Raw genomic sequence first — 15,433 nt, 5'->3', positions numbered from 1 at the left:
GACGTCCAAGTAGCAGAGGCACGTGGACCATTTGAAACCGTGTAGGAGGGAGTCTATCATGCGTTCAAAAGTGGCAGGAGCGTTACATAGACCGAACGGCATCACTTTGAATTGATAAAGACTGTTGGGTGTTACAAAGGCAGTCTTCTCGCGGTCGAGGTCGTCCACGGCAATCTGCCAGTAGCCGGAGCGAAGGTCAATAGAGGAGAAATAGTGAGCACCGTGGAGGCAGTCAATTGCGTCATCAATCCGAGGTAGGGGATACACGTCCTTTTTGGTAACCCTGTTTAGGTGCCGATAATCCACGGAAAAGCGCCATGAGCCATCTACATGACTACATGACGGTTCAATAATGTTCTTGGCAAGCATTTTGCGAACTTCAGCGTGAATAACTTGACGCTCTACCGGTGATACTCGATAGGGGTGGCGATGAATAAGAGGGGCATCGCCGGTATTAATGCGATGTTTAACAGCTGTAGTTTGGGCCAAAGGACGATGGTTAAAGAAAAAAAAATATCGTGGTAGGAAAACAGAACGTGGTAGAGCTCACGAGCATTCTCAGACGGCATGTCGGGCGCAATCCTTTTCTGTAAGTCGGCGATGGTACAAGTTGCCGACTGCGATGGTAGAGGAGGATCGGTTTAATTGTCGTCTACTGCAATAGATGCTACTCAGTGATCCTCGAATGAGCAAAGCTGGGCCAGAGACATCCCGCGTGGCCGCACCTGTGTCGTCAAACCAAAATTGACCACTCCAGGCAGACGCAATTCGCCATTATAGATAAAACTGTATGAGGTAGTGTGATCCAGTGTGTGAGGAGGGCGTCTTGCATAGGAGCTGCGATGTAATGACCGTCGGGGACTGGTGAGGATGACACTAAGTCAACGTAAGTCAGTGCTGAAGGTGGTAAGGGAACGAAGTCGACGGAACTAAGGCGACTGGGGTGTGATTCAGCGGGATCCAGAACAGGCAGGTCAAGGCGGAGAGTACTGTCGGAACAATCGATGAGCGCAGAATGTGCGGAGAGGAAGTCTAAGCTGAGGATCATGTCGTGAGGACAGTGGGCGGTCACTGTGAATAGCACGATAGTGGAGCAATCGGCAGAGGAGACGCGGTCGGCACACATACCAATTACGGGGCTGTTCCGCCATGGGCGACACGTACAACAGGCGTGGTGACGGGCGTGATTATTTTCTTCAACCGGTTACGAAGGTCAGCGCTCATTACCGCCAAATGCGCCCGAGTGTCTGTAAGAGCAGACACGGAAACACCATCGACTTGCACGTTAAGAAGGTTCAGAAGAGTGGGCCGGGTTAGTAGATGATTTAGCGGCGTAGAGAACAATGCAGCGTCACCTCGTGACGCTGTATCGTCTAGTTTTCCGGCTAGGAGCGGCGTTCGAAGGGAGTTGACGAATAGGAGCGACGGGGCTGGGGAGTGCGAGATTGTCGCTCTACGGGGCGAAGGCGAACGAGAATAGGGGCGGTTCGGCGCAGAATCAGTGGCGGCATTATCGGAGCGTGTGGCATAGGAACGAAAAGGGCAACCTGAGGGGCGAGAGTAGGCAGTTGAAGCAGACCGAGTCGGTGAAGTCAAGCGACTGCGACAGTGCCGACAAATGTGCCCGATTCGATGGCAGTGAAAACAAATGGGCTTGTCGTCAGCATTGCGCGATTCGGATGGGTTGTGGAAAAGTGGTGGGTAAGAAGATGCGGGACGGGGTGGAATCGAAGAAGCCGTGTGGTTATCAGGGCGATGGGCCGAGTAGATGGTGTGAAGACCCATGTTTGCGAACTCCTAGCGGACAACTGCCTGGATCAGGGAAACCGTGACTGCATGTGCGCTGGAGGGGCTGGAGTCGAAGGCAGCCTGATAGGCTGCCTCGATCTCACGCCGGACGATCCTGGTATCATCGCCAGTGTTGTTTGGATGAGGAGTGTCGGCACAGGAAGATGTCGCTGGGGTGTTGGGCAGACTGAAAAATTGCTGGTCGATAAGTCGGCTTTCAATGAGTTGCAGGCGGCGGCACTCTTTTGTAAATGCATCCACCGTCGCCACGTTGTTGAAAACGAGCAAATTTAAGGCGTTATCGGCAATGCCTTTGAGGATGTGGGAAACCTTGTCGGACTCAGTCATGTGTGCATCAACTTTGTGGCAGAGAGCCAAGACGTCCTGAATGTACGTGACGTAGGGTTCTGTTGACGTCTGCACACGGCCGGAAAGCGCCTTCTGTGCGGCAAGTTGGTGAACGTAGGGGTTGCCTAACAAGTCTTGGATCTTTTGCTAAAGCGAATACCAACTGCTGAGCTCATCTTCGTGCGTCCGAAACCAAACTCTAGGTGTGTCACTGAGGTAAAATACTACGTTGGTGAGTATGTATGGGGTACCATCGGTTATTGCGGCTATCCTGTTCGTACAGGCTGATCCAGTCCTCGACGTCTTCTCCATATTTGCCCGAGAATGCGCCAGGATCACGGGGAGTGGGGAGAGGGATGTAGGTCGTCGACATGGCAGCAGGAGTCGGAGCCGGCGGAGTCGAGTTGTGGTCGCCGGGAGCCATAAAGGAAGGCTCGACGTACCGTCCAATGCGAAGCTCCGTGACGAGGTACAGGGAACGTCCATCTCCACCAGATATGTTACGTAGGAAGACGCAGACGAAAAGCTATATACAAGTATATTTACAATTGAATCCGCCGCACTTGGTCAAGAGAGCAACAGCCCGCGCTAGCCTCTAATGGTCGTCGTCGTCTTCACACTGCTCGCATCTTCGTCATCGCAAATACTGTTCCGTAGCAATATCATACAATGTATCGTTTATCTTAGGATACATGATACTGCTATCACATGATCACCGCGCGCAACAATAAACATCGGCTAAACTTCGCTTCTGAAGCCGATACTGCTGCCATTATGTCACGTAAATATAACTAAAAGCACCGCCATCTCTTTATCTTTCCGCCACAGCTCTCCAGCAAGTGCAGGTCATGTGGTATGCGCGTGGCTATTGGTAGAGCAGAGTCACATGCTAGCGCTCGCGCTGTCGCGACAAAAACAAGCGCACGCACGTCTGCACAAAGCAACATGTCCTTTTTTTAAGTTTTACTTGCATCGCGCCGATGCAACTAACACTGCATGTTGCATGGCACTTTCTCGTAGCCACCGCACTGTGTTGCATACGCCAATGCGTGCGGCGTCTTTCGCGCAAATTCGGATGCTGCCGTAGTGTTATTTCTGAAGTTTCTCTTGCCTGGTGCTTTGTTACGAAGTCTGATGAATGCAAGAATTGGGTTATCGTGTGTCTAGGGGCTTGTAGACATCGAACCGTTTCTCGGTTCGAGCCGCTGTGGCTTATATCTCTGAGATTCTAGCAACTACTGCGCCACCGGTATAGTGGTGGTAGATGTAATAGAACAAGCCTTTACCTGAGTATAGCTTGGCATACTGTATCTGTGTTCTTTCTGCTGTATTTATTGAAAAAAAATTTAAACGATAAATTTTTTTTAGCACTAGTAATTTTTTAGCTGCTTTCGTTCTTGCATGCCATACATTACGTAGGTCCTTGTATTATTTTCTCCCGTTTGTTTGCGGCGGTATGTCTCTTGTAACTGCCTGCCAAAATAAATTTTCTTCTTTGTTCTTATCTTTTTAACTGTCTACACCATTCCTAATATATACATATTTTCATTCAACTTTAGTTTACTGTTATGTCAAGGTGACGTTGTGGAGAAAAAGAAAGTAATCTGGGAGTGCCTGGAGCATTCAGTAGCATTCTGCTTAAGACTTGGTAAAATAGCGACATTGAGTTTTCGTTATAATAACGGAAATTATCAGGCAACATGTTAAAAACGTTAAGAAGAGGATTGTAGAAATATTTTAATGCCAAATACTCCCGTTTTTCTCATGAGCGTCCACACGAGCGGTTTAACGCTACTTTTAACAGGCACTGAATTTTCTGTTGTCTCACCTTAATATGTGAGTTGACAATATTTCATGCTTAAATGTCATTGCTATTAGTGGTGCCGCATGTACTGTGTTTCCAGATTTTTATTGTGATTGTGTGATACGGAACCCGCCTTTGTATTTTACTCTGATCTATTTTTTTCAATTACCCTTCGATTTCCTATTGTTACAAATCATCAGGTAAGCAGAGCTAAAAGTGGCAGCAGTGTGAAAAGCGTCGGCGTCCAGCGACACTTTGTGCTACTACAATACGTATGAAACGGTATTGGGGTGCATAAGTTTTGTTGTAGAATAAAAATTCTCAAAGTATTGCGCGGCAATGAAGATGTCCCTAAGGAACCCTTTGCGCCAGCAGATATGTAGAATATGAAGGTCATTGCAGCTACATGTGCTCTTTGTATACACCATGCGTCACAAAAAAATGTCGCTAGCAACGTTGTTGCAGTACACTTGTCCGGTGATCTTGCATTGCGTAAACGGTAATACGTTTACGGACAAAGCAATACTCCGCACCGGTACTTGCGCCATCGTGGAGAGGCTGCTTGTTGACGTTCTTGTAATTATATGGCGACCCGCCAGCTGGTCAGCAAGCAGAGCAGCGACTCCCACCAAGTACGAAAGTGACAGGCAAAAACCGCTGACAGCGCTGCGTTTAAGAGCTTTCGTGTAACCCCGATAAATTGTCTCGGAGTGAATGTATACTTTGACTAACAAAGACAAAAATTTTGAGATAGTAACAGGCATTCCATCAAATGAGACAAGGTTCGGCCGTGATAAGAAATTTCCAAGCAAACATTGCTATACATACGCGTTCGCTCGTACATTATATATATATATATATATATATATATATATATATATATATATATATATATATATATATATATATATTATAAGAAATTTGAGAATACACTGACGTATGTTAAGATACAAATGGAAAGTGTCGTAGCGGATACAATAACATCGGTAATGTCTCGTATCTCTTAAATACTTCTTGCCCGGGTATCTTTATCGTATCATGGTACAATTGCAAAGTATCTTTGCCCAGCATTGATCCCAAACTAGTTTAACACGCTATATACGGGGTGTTTCACTTATCTTGGGTCAACTATTAAAAATACAAACATAGGCGCTACGCGTCTCGAAGTGGCGCGGTATTGTTCTGAGCCATATGGAGCTCGTCATGATATTTTTACCGTCAGCCAAGCTAATTGTCAAATATTGCTTAATAAGCTTTCGCAATACAAGATCTAGCGATAGATCTCTAACACAAAAGGCGTAGCGCTTGTTCAGAAAATCATTATTTCATCTGTGCTAAGATAACTGCCCTTCTTATTTTTCCATCCTTTCTATAAAGTGCGTGCAATGTAAAAAGAAAAAAAGAAATACTACGTGACTGCCGGCTAACGCGCTGCGCTTTTAGTGCCCCGAATGTAAGTTTACCGAATTAGCAAAGGCTGCTCCGCGCAAAGAGATTGATTGCACAAGCTGATGTTGACTGCGATGGACGCTAAGTGGCAAAATGGGCGTACCGTTTTAAGTAAAAAAAGTTCTTCAACGATAATGCAGCCGCCAGGTGCGAATGCCACATGGGACCGGAGGCAGCATGCTTTTCATCTCCGTCCTGCATCACGCGATCAGCCTCGTGCCCTTCATCGACTTTCTTCAATGGTCCGAAAAAAAAAGAAAAAAAGAGGCCTGCGCTGCGTCAAATGCTGCTTCCGGCCCCATATCGCATTGGCACGTGGCAGTCACTTTTTCGCTGTATATTTTTTCTTAATACGGTGCGCCCCTTTTGTCACTCGACATCTACCGCGGTCACCGACAGCCTGTTCGATCGATCTGTGTGCGCGGAGCAGCCTTTGCTAATTCATACAGCGGACATTGAGTGCACTAAATGTGCGGCGCGTTGGGTGGCAGTCACGTGGTATCTTTAAAATTTTGTCACGGACATTAAAGAAACGGTGGGAAAAAGTTAAGCCGGGCAGTTTGCATAGATTAAACAATCCAATGCTTCTGGACAAGCGCTGCAAGTTATCTATTGATTTCTCGCTTGAGTTACTATTTAAAATGTTTAATAAGCAATCTTTGTTAATTACCCAGCTTGGATTGAGGAAAATATCTTGGTGCGCTTCATATGACTCAGAACAATACTGCGCCAATTCGACACACTTAGCACGTATGTTTCTTTTTTTTTAATATTTCGCCCAAGGTGGGCTGAAACACCCTGTGTAGTAGTTAGCAGGTACCTTGTACTTTGTTCGCAGGGGTGGCAGCTGATAAACTGTTCACAAACGTCGAAGTTGCTTGTTAGCCCAAGTGGTTTAATACATTTCTGTGCAGCGACAGAAATGTTTCTCGAATATTGCGATGCAGCACAATGATCATAGCGGGAATGGCTCTCATACTTGCCCGTGCTATAGTGCAACCTACGGTCACAAAAATATCTTAGGGAACTTCCTTGGGCGCATCATCATCATCATCGTCATCAGCCTGGTTACGCCCACTGCAGGGCAAAGGCCTCTCCCATACTTCTCCAACTACCCCGGTCATGTACTAATTGTGACCATGTTGTCCCTGCAAACTTCTTAATCTCATCCGCCCACCTAACTTTCTGCCGCCCTCTGCTACGCTTCCCTTCCCTTGGAATCCATTCCGTAACTCTTAATGACCATCGGTTATCTTCCCTCCTCATTACGTGTCCTGCCCATTTCCCCCATTTCTTTTTCTTGATTTCAACTAAGATATCATTAACTCGCGTTTGTTCCCTCACCCATTCTACCCTTTTCCTATCCCTTAACGTTACACCTATCATTCTTCTTTCCATAGCTCGTTGCGCCGTCCTCAATTTAAGTAGGACCCTTTTCGTAAGCCTCCAGGTTTCTGCCCCATATGTGAGTACTGGTAACACATAGCTGTTATACACTTTCCTTTTGAGGGATAGTGGCAACCTGCTGTTCATGATTTGAGAATGCCTGCCAAACGCACCCCAGCCCATTCTTATTCTTCTGATTATTTCAGTCTCATGATCCGGATCAGCAGTCACTACCTGTCCTAAGTAGATGTATTCCCTTACCACTCCCAGTGCCTCACTACCTATCGTAAACTGCTGTTCTCTTCCGAGACTGTTAAACATTACTTTAGTTTTCTGCAGATTAAGTTTTAGACCCACCCTTCGGCTTTGTCTCTTCAGGTCAGTGAGCATGCATTGCAGTTGGTCCCCTGAGTTACTTAGCAAGGCAATATCATCAGCGAATCGCAAGTTACTAAGGCATTCTCCATTAAATCTTATCCCCAATTCTTCCCAATCCAGGTCTCTGAATACCTCCTGTAAACACGCTGTGGATAGCATTGGAGAGATCGTATGTTCCTGCCTGACGCCTTTCATTATTGCGATTCTGTGGGATTGGGATTATTGGGATTTATTGGGCGCATATCACAATATATTTCCGTGTTTGAATTTCTGAGCCCTTCCTTTTGAAATACTTCATACACCACATTCACCTTCGCTTTCACCTTCGCCTTCGCCTTCTTCACCTTCCGTACTTCACCTTCAATACTTCACCTTCGCTAAGCGAATATGGCGCAGCTGATTTAGCTATGGGCGTGGCTTTCACACTTGGCAAGTTACATAGGCGTTTATAAAACTACATTTTCATAATTTGTGGTGCACCTAACCTATGAGTGAGGAAGCAATCTTTAAACCTTTCAATGGCCTTTGTACAATATTTATCCGCCGGTAACTGTTGCGTGTACGTTTTTTTTTCATTAAGTTCCCCTCTTCCTCACGCTTACACACCGGGGTAGCTCAGTGACTGTGGCTGGCGCTGCTAAGGTCTACGTCGTCGGTTGGAACGCGCTCGTGGCGGTCACACTTCGATGTGGGCGAAATGCAAAAAAAAAAAAATGTTTGCTTACATTTAGGTGCACGCTAAAGGAGGCCAGGTGGCCATTTCATTTCAGATTGGCCCTCCTTGACGGGCTTCACGATCAGACAGTGGAGTAGGCATGTACTTGCTCCTCCTCCTCACGAAGGAAAAATAAAAGGTTTTTTCTTAAGCAGGCCCGTCCTGTTTGCTACATGGATCCGCCAAATGACCACAATTAGGAGTGTTCGTCGTTACTCAACTACTTCGGCTTCTTCAATTCGTACATTTATTTCCTGTAAGAAAACATTTGCTGAAAACGCAGAGAGACAGCTTTGTTGCGTTGGCTTTTTCTATATATTATAGACCTGTCACCGACTGCGATGTGCACTTGTTAGAAGAGACTCAGCGTTCGCATGTTGAGAGCACCTTCTAAGAAGAAAGTGGTCGTTGCACTTTTGTGAACTTTACGACTTCAACTTAGGACGAGCTGCTTGATAGCGAATGAACAAAGCCCACAACACCCTGCAAAGTTGCACGAAGGAGGAGGGGAGCAATAGCAGGAAAAACAGAGAGATTATTTGGTGCATAGACTGGCTGGCTGCCCTGTGCGGGAAGAAACTGGTAGAGAGAATTGAAGATGATAGAAAAACATGAGCGCTAAAAATATATTTATAGAATACCACATACAACTGAACATAAGTGCGATGTAGCGCACTACAATTGTTATCGTCTGTCACTCATTCCGTATGTTCTCAAGAAGCCCAGTGACGGGTTCAGTGCCTTCTCCGGAAAGAACGGCCTGAAGCAGCGTCTGAGTATTCCATCTTACGAAAAAGGGCGATTGTTCAGTTGACCTAGTGCACTTGAGCTTTGTTTTCTAGAATCGGCTGTAGCGAACAGTTAACAATCATTCTAAAAGTTTTTATTGGCTCTTGTCATCCAAAGTAAAGTATAAAATGAAACCCGCCGTGGTTGCTCAGTGGCTATGGTGTTGGGCTGCTCAGCACGAGGTCGCGGGATTGAATCCCGGCCACGGCGGCCGCATTTCGATGGGGGCTAAATGCGAAAACACCCGTGTGCTTAGATTTAGGTGCACGTTAAAGAAACCCAGGTGGTCAAAATTTCCGGAGTCCTCCACTACGGCGTGCCTCATAATCAGAAAATGGTTTTGGCACGTAAAACCCCAAATATTATTATTAAAGTATAAAATGAAAGGCAAAGTAAAGAAAATGTTGCAGTTTCGCCCGAAAGCCACAACATCAATGGCGATTGAAAATTATTAGACAGCTGTAAAAAGTAAGGGTATTCTTTTTATCGGCCTTGCGACCTTGCACACAAACACTTACCAAGTTAACAAGCATGGTGTAACGCACGCACGGGCCAATTGAACCCGTCTCAGTCGATGACCACCCACATTTGCTGCGAAAGCGCTGGCGTGAGGAAGAGCGGCAGCCGCAGCAAGTTAATCGACCTTCATGTCAACTCTCGCTTCACCGCGAATTAAGCGGTACGCGTAGAGCGTACACGCAGCTATCAGCCCTTGGTGCGCCTAGACTCCCATGCCCAGCGCAGACAGCTTTCAAGATAGGGCCCGCGCGGGTGCTCCTAGCGGCGTCATACACAGCCGCCGCCGGAGTAGAACCCCTCCTTCCCCTCCTGCTGCCTTGCGTGCGATGGAAGACTGCGCGCTTTCTCCCAGCCGTATTCCCTTGCGCGCGAGAAATATAGCCACTATTCTTTTCGGCTAACTTTTGAGAGCCTTCATTCGCACCCGCAGCATAGGGCGCACGGTTGCGATGTTATCGCACTTGGACTTGATGGGGAGCATCGCGGCAATGCCGATGGCGATGGCATGAATGCGCTCTGAGAGCCCAAATAATCGCTATCACAATAAAAGGAAACGCAAAGAAGAAAATTATTCAAAGTATATTACACATACCGCCTACTTCTCCATGCAGCTCTCCTACTTGGAGATGAACCCTTCAGTTTATTGAACATATTTAGTTTCATAGAAATAAATAATCACATCCCATAACGAATAAACAATGGTTCTACAACTGTACATCCTATAGGTTGCTCCTCAGTTGACTGTTTCTTGTTTAGAGACCAAAAAAATTCACCCAGGCGAGTTACAGGCGCAATTACTCTTGCCCCATTAAAATCTCAATTTGCTCAACCGGAGAGTATTTTTTGGAATATTCTCAATCGTGCTTAGCAACTCGGTATCATCGCTGCAGGTGGAAGTTGGAGACCGTGACAGACGCTTTTGCACTCGACGTCCGCCAGAGCGGCAAGATGGTCATGCGGGCTCTGGTCACTACCCGGCCATTGGCGCACTTCGAGGCGTACGGCGAGGTGCGCGATGGCTCGCAGCAAAAGCTGCTGTTCGTGCAGAGGCTGGACTGGTACGCCAACCAGACCGGGTGCTTGCCGCCTAGCCTGTGGCAGAAGTTGTGTTACTGTGCTTCCACGTAGAGCCGTCCCTCTACCAACCCGAGCGCCACGGAGGCACCCGTACGCCGTCCCTAATGTTCCACCAAACCTGGAAGAACCGCAAAAATATTTATTTCTTACATGAGGCACTCATTTAAAGAATTCTTAGTAAATAAAGCTTGTATAGGTTCAATGACGCCGACGAATACTCCCATTTTTCGTACTTTGAACAATGAGATACAACGCATTTCACAACAAGTACTGATGAATGGTGATACTGAAGCATAGGGGTGTGTGCAGCTAACCAATTTATTTATTTCACGAATACTTTCGGCCTATCACATGACGCCTTAGGAAGGAGTGTGATATTTCAAAAAAATATTCTTTAAGAGTAACACGTGAGCGTCGAATGGCTGGCCGGTCAGCGCCTTGTAACGGCGCAAAGCGATGAGATCAGCAAGAGATAAACAAGGCATTCCTGATCTCACCCATTCGCACTGTTAAAGGGCGCTCACCGGGTGGCCTGTCCACGCTCGTTCGGTACTGTTAAAGAATCGGTTGACTCTACATCCTGTTCATATGCTCTGGAGTTCTCCCTCGAAGCTAAGTAGGCACGTGAAATGCGCAATTGATATTACAAACATCAGTATCACAGCACAATTCAAGTTACTCCACGATAGAAGCCATACAAGTGACATGAATGCTGTATCCCTCAAATATTTCTTTCTAATACTTTTTACATGAACCAAATCAACATGGTAACATATCTATATAATATTCAGTTGATCCTGAATTTGTTCCTGGATTTCTCTGTTGTTCCTGATTTTTTCTTGAATTCCTCCGTTGTTCCTTCAGGCCAACAGGGTTCGATATCTTGCACATAATGTTTTGTCCTTCTTGAATTTGCGTCGTGTGTTTGTGGTTTGTGTACTCTTGATGTAAATACATGGTGATAATGTCTCCCCTACGATAGATTGTTCTTCAGTTAGCACCGTATGTTTGTGTTAAGCCTTCTATTGCCTCAGTGCGCAACTTATAAGGGTGACTACATGCTTTGTTCCATCCCTTTGATGTCGACATTGTAACATCCTTTGTAACATCGCCATCAGAGCAACCTGGCCAGCGAATAGGAAACTGGTATTTGGTTGCTTCAAGAACACACTGAGATTAATAACCTTTCCGCCATCAAGGGAAACGCATGTGTCCTTCCAAGGGGAATGGAGAAAAGGAAAACGCGAACTTAAAACGGAACAGCAAGAGGGACACAGACACAGGACAGCCGCTATCATGAATGTAAAAAAAGAAAAAAAAGCAAACTCCTATCGATAGAGAAACAGTGGCGCTATCGCTAATGGCAAAAAGGAAAACACAAATTTCGAACAGTATAAAAAGAGAGATAGAGACACGGGGCATGCACTATCATGAGTCTAAAGAGGAAAGAGCAAAATTTGAACGAGACGGAAAGAGAGGTGGAGACACAGGACAGGCGCTATAACGAATGTAAAAAAAGGAAAGAGCAAACGTCAAACGATACGGAAAGAGAGACACAGAAAGATGACAGACGCTATCAATAATGGAAAAAAAAGAAAGCCCAAACTTTGAACTGAAGGCAAAGAGTGACAGAGACATAGGGCAAGCGCTATCATGAATTAAAAAGAAATCCCAGGACACCTATGCACCTCTTATGAACTGGCAATGCCAAATCATTAATGTCCAATTGAACACCGCTGAGTGAGCCTTCGAGTCCTGAACTCCTCGTGGGCGAACAAGCACACTGAGACACGGCCAATGCCTCCTCTATAGCACAAGGCCGGTGCACCTCGATCCGTTACGTCATGCTACCTTGCGTGACTGCCATAGAACCTAATGGGGACACTCTCGAGCAAGCCACGATGATTTTCACGTGACCACTTCCTTCACGCCAGGCTCGGCAATTGAAATTTCGGTCTGAGTAGCCTGAGGTTATAAAGAAAGGAGAACAGGCTTGCCATCTAGGAGAAGCTTGTTTAGCCCAATGGGTAAACCACTCGGCTGCAGAGCGTGGTGTCGTTGTTTGAACACATGCCACCGCCAACCCTCTGGAGCGCAGCTTTAAGGTGGCCGTTTCTGCGTTGAGCGTCGGCATAACCGTGCGAAAGAGCACAGCGAAGGAGGAAAAAGTGAACGCGGAACGCAGCGGGAAAGCAAACACGGCGATAGCGAAGAGAGAGCTGGACAAAAGTGTATGAGGATGGTATGTGGTACGGAAAGGGCACGACGAAAAGAAAAAAACTCAAGACGGACTCTGCGGAAGGCAGCGTCCGTCCTAGTATAAACGGTGCATAAAATTAATATAGTCATAATAAAAGAAAATTAAAACGCATACATCTTTCACGTATAGAGCTGCACTGAAATTTCTCCTTAGGTAGCATTTTATGCGTCAGTAAATTTTCTTGCACTCGAGTTCATATTGTGTTTTTTAGCTTTGAATTTATTCAGTTTTACGCATTAGTTGTTTATAGAGATTTCCGAGGCGAAGTGCGAACGCAGGCGAGAGCTTGCCCGGACATGGAAAGCGCGGATAACACTGGCTTCCGAGAGCGAGCGTGACGTGGCCTCACGGCGATGCCCTCTCCCCTCACGCAGAACTTGGTGCGCCAGTGTTTCCTTTCGGCCGCTCTGCTCCGTTGAGGTGCGCGCATGGCGTATCGAAGCAGACAATGAAAATTCAGTGCCCGCTTCGCTGCTACAGACGCCAGCTTTTTCGCTAAATGGGCCATTTGATACTGTTGCATCAATAACCACCGATTAAGATAGTAAATGAGCTCGCACCTTTGTTCAAAATTATGTGTCACGTCCATTTCGTGTGCTAACCATCTTCGCTGGTCAACCACCTTAACAGAGTGGAATGGCTCGTGATTATACAGCGAAGCTGTGTATGGGTAGGGTTCCGTGCATTCTTGTTCTCCGTGAACAAAGGCTATTATCATCAATGGCTCAAACCCCAGTAAGCATTCATGCTCTCGTATGCAAGGAAAAATGCAATAGCTCATAGCCTGGTAAGGCAGAGGCTACAAGCACTCAGCAAAGTGAATAGAATAGTGATTAAATTGTGAGCATTATATTACTCCTTCATCTTGTTCATCTGTATATATTCATCATCATGACCACGCTGGCCATGATGAGTCATCATCATGGTCATCGTCTTCAGCGCGCGATCTGCTAAATTAACTGTCGAGGTTTAAAATCCGTATCGCAAGTGGTGGAGGCTGATATGGATCCCTTGGTCCTCTATGCCTTCAAGTTTCCCTGGAGCTTCGTTCAGGTCGCCGCTTGCTCCACCTTTCCGCCACCATGCCCCATGAAGATCTACCAGGAACCTCCAGCGTCACTGTTTCTACACCACCGGCCGTTCCTTTATGAACCGTCAGCATGCGGCAGCGTGATCCCACCATGTTGGCTGGCCTTCGTGGTGACGACTTTGACGACTGGCTGGACAATTATGACTGCGGTAGTGAGTCTTACCGGTGGGATGATATGCACAAGGTTCGCAACATCGCATTCTACCTCACTGAAGTTGCCTAAACTTGGTTTCTTTACAACGAGAGCACCTTGCCTGACTGGGCGGAATTTAAACACCAGCTTCGGCAGATTTTCGGCGCCCTGGACGTCCATCCTGAGGTCACAAAAACAAACCTCGATGGGCGCATGCAACTTCGCGAGGAAACATACACATCTTATATCGAGGACGTCCACGCCCTTTGTCGCCATGTTGACGCCACCATGACGGAATCTAATCGTGTTCGTCATATCCTTAAGGGCATTGCCCACGTCGCGTTCAACGCACTGGTGATCAAGAATCTGGATACCGTAAACGATGTGATCGCGCCTTGCCAACACCTGGATGCACTGCAGGCCATCCGTCTACAACCTGTCGCCTGTGACATGCCTCCTTCCTCGGATACGGACTTGCATATGCTGATTAGGAATCTCTTACGCGAAGAGCTCCAAGCGTGTGGCCAGCTGAGTCCTCCCGTTCTCCAGCCTCAGCCTTCGGTTCCTGGCCTGCGCGACATCATCAATGAGGAGCTGTCCTCCATGACCTGCCCGGCTACCTGTGCGCTATAAGATTTGGAGTCGGGCTAGTAGGACGATTGTATGAACTTGGGGCGACAGGACTAGGCGAGCAGAATTTATTTGCCTTATTTACAGTTTAAACAAGACATACATCGACAGTCTAGCGTGACTATCAAATGGAGCCCGCAAGACAAAGCATACAGCGAACGAGCACACAGCTCACGAGTACATTTCGAGCACAGAGCACGACGACGAGCACGCTCTAGCAGCCGACAACAGCCGCTTATAACCATTCCGTTCGACGTCATCGTTCGACGTCATCGTTCAACGTCACCATAGAAAGTCCTCGTGGTCACCTTTGTGAGAAGAGGGTAGGGGTTTTACGCACACACATGACGCACAGGTTTCGGTGCTCTCCCCGAGGGCCGACGACCTTTGCAGCGCAGTCGTCGTGGTATCCATTGTCTGGCGTCCCCGTAGTCAGGTGGTCACGCCCGAACCCAGCCGGCGCCCCTAAACTCCAGAGCTGCTGTAGTCCGCAGTTCTCCAAAGGAAATTCCCGGTTAGTTAGCGCTGTCCTCGCTGGTTCTCTGAAGGGCGCCACCACCCTGGATTGATCGACGCACCCGCAGCGGGCTGAAATAGCTGCAGGCCGATCCTAAGAGCTCCTCCATGGCCCGGAAAATCTCGCCTGGCCAGTGCTGGCAACCGCTGGGTAGGAAGAGAATGGTTGGCGAGCAAGACGATGGCTTTACTCTCTGCAACGCCTCCGCACTTGGAATGCCTTCAACCATCTCACAACAACTGGCACAGAAGAGTCGATCCCGGCAACACAATACCACTCAGCGTGCAAACGCCCGGAATCAGCTGTTAACCCACCAGGCGTCCCATCAAAATTTCAATGCAAGCCACTCAACTGGGAGCCCCAAATTTTGCCCCAAACTTTCGTGCCGCCAAAGCGAGCGTTCACGTTCCCCTTGAGTTCGACCAAACTAGACCGTCGCGCTGCACAAGAGTAAAGGTCTACGCAGAACTAAACCGAAGGATCTCAAATATCAATACCCAAATATAACTTAAGCAGCCTAACTTCACGAACAGCATGTTCTTACGTTATC

At 47.2% G+C, this 15,433-nt stretch overlaps 1 protein-coding gene across 1 annotated transcript in view; it reads left to right on the top strand.

Moving 5' to 3' along the window:
• Nucleotides 1–10,383, top strand: part of LOC142591515 (uncharacterized) — a 35,176-nt gene extending 24,793 nt beyond the window's left edge. Inside the window, exon 6 of the mRNA XM_075703838.1 lies at nucleotides 10,067–10,383. Within this exon, the coding sequence (XP_075559953.1) occupies nucleotides 10,067–10,304 (238 nt within the window). The 3' untranslated portion in view covers nucleotides 10,305–10,383. The remainder of the gene's footprint in view (nucleotides 1–10,066) is intronic.
• The last annotated feature ends 5,050 nt before the right edge of the window (nucleotides 10,384–15,433 follow it).

This window comes from Dermacentor variabilis, chromosome 8 (assembly GCF_050947875.1).
Source record: "Dermacentor variabilis isolate Ectoservices chromosome 8, ASM5094787v1, whole genome shotgun sequence".
Classification (NCBI taxonomy): Eukaryota; Metazoa; Arthropoda; class Arachnida; order Ixodida; family Ixodidae; genus Dermacentor; species Dermacentor variabilis.
This window is presented reverse-complemented; position numbering and strand designations above follow the sequence as displayed.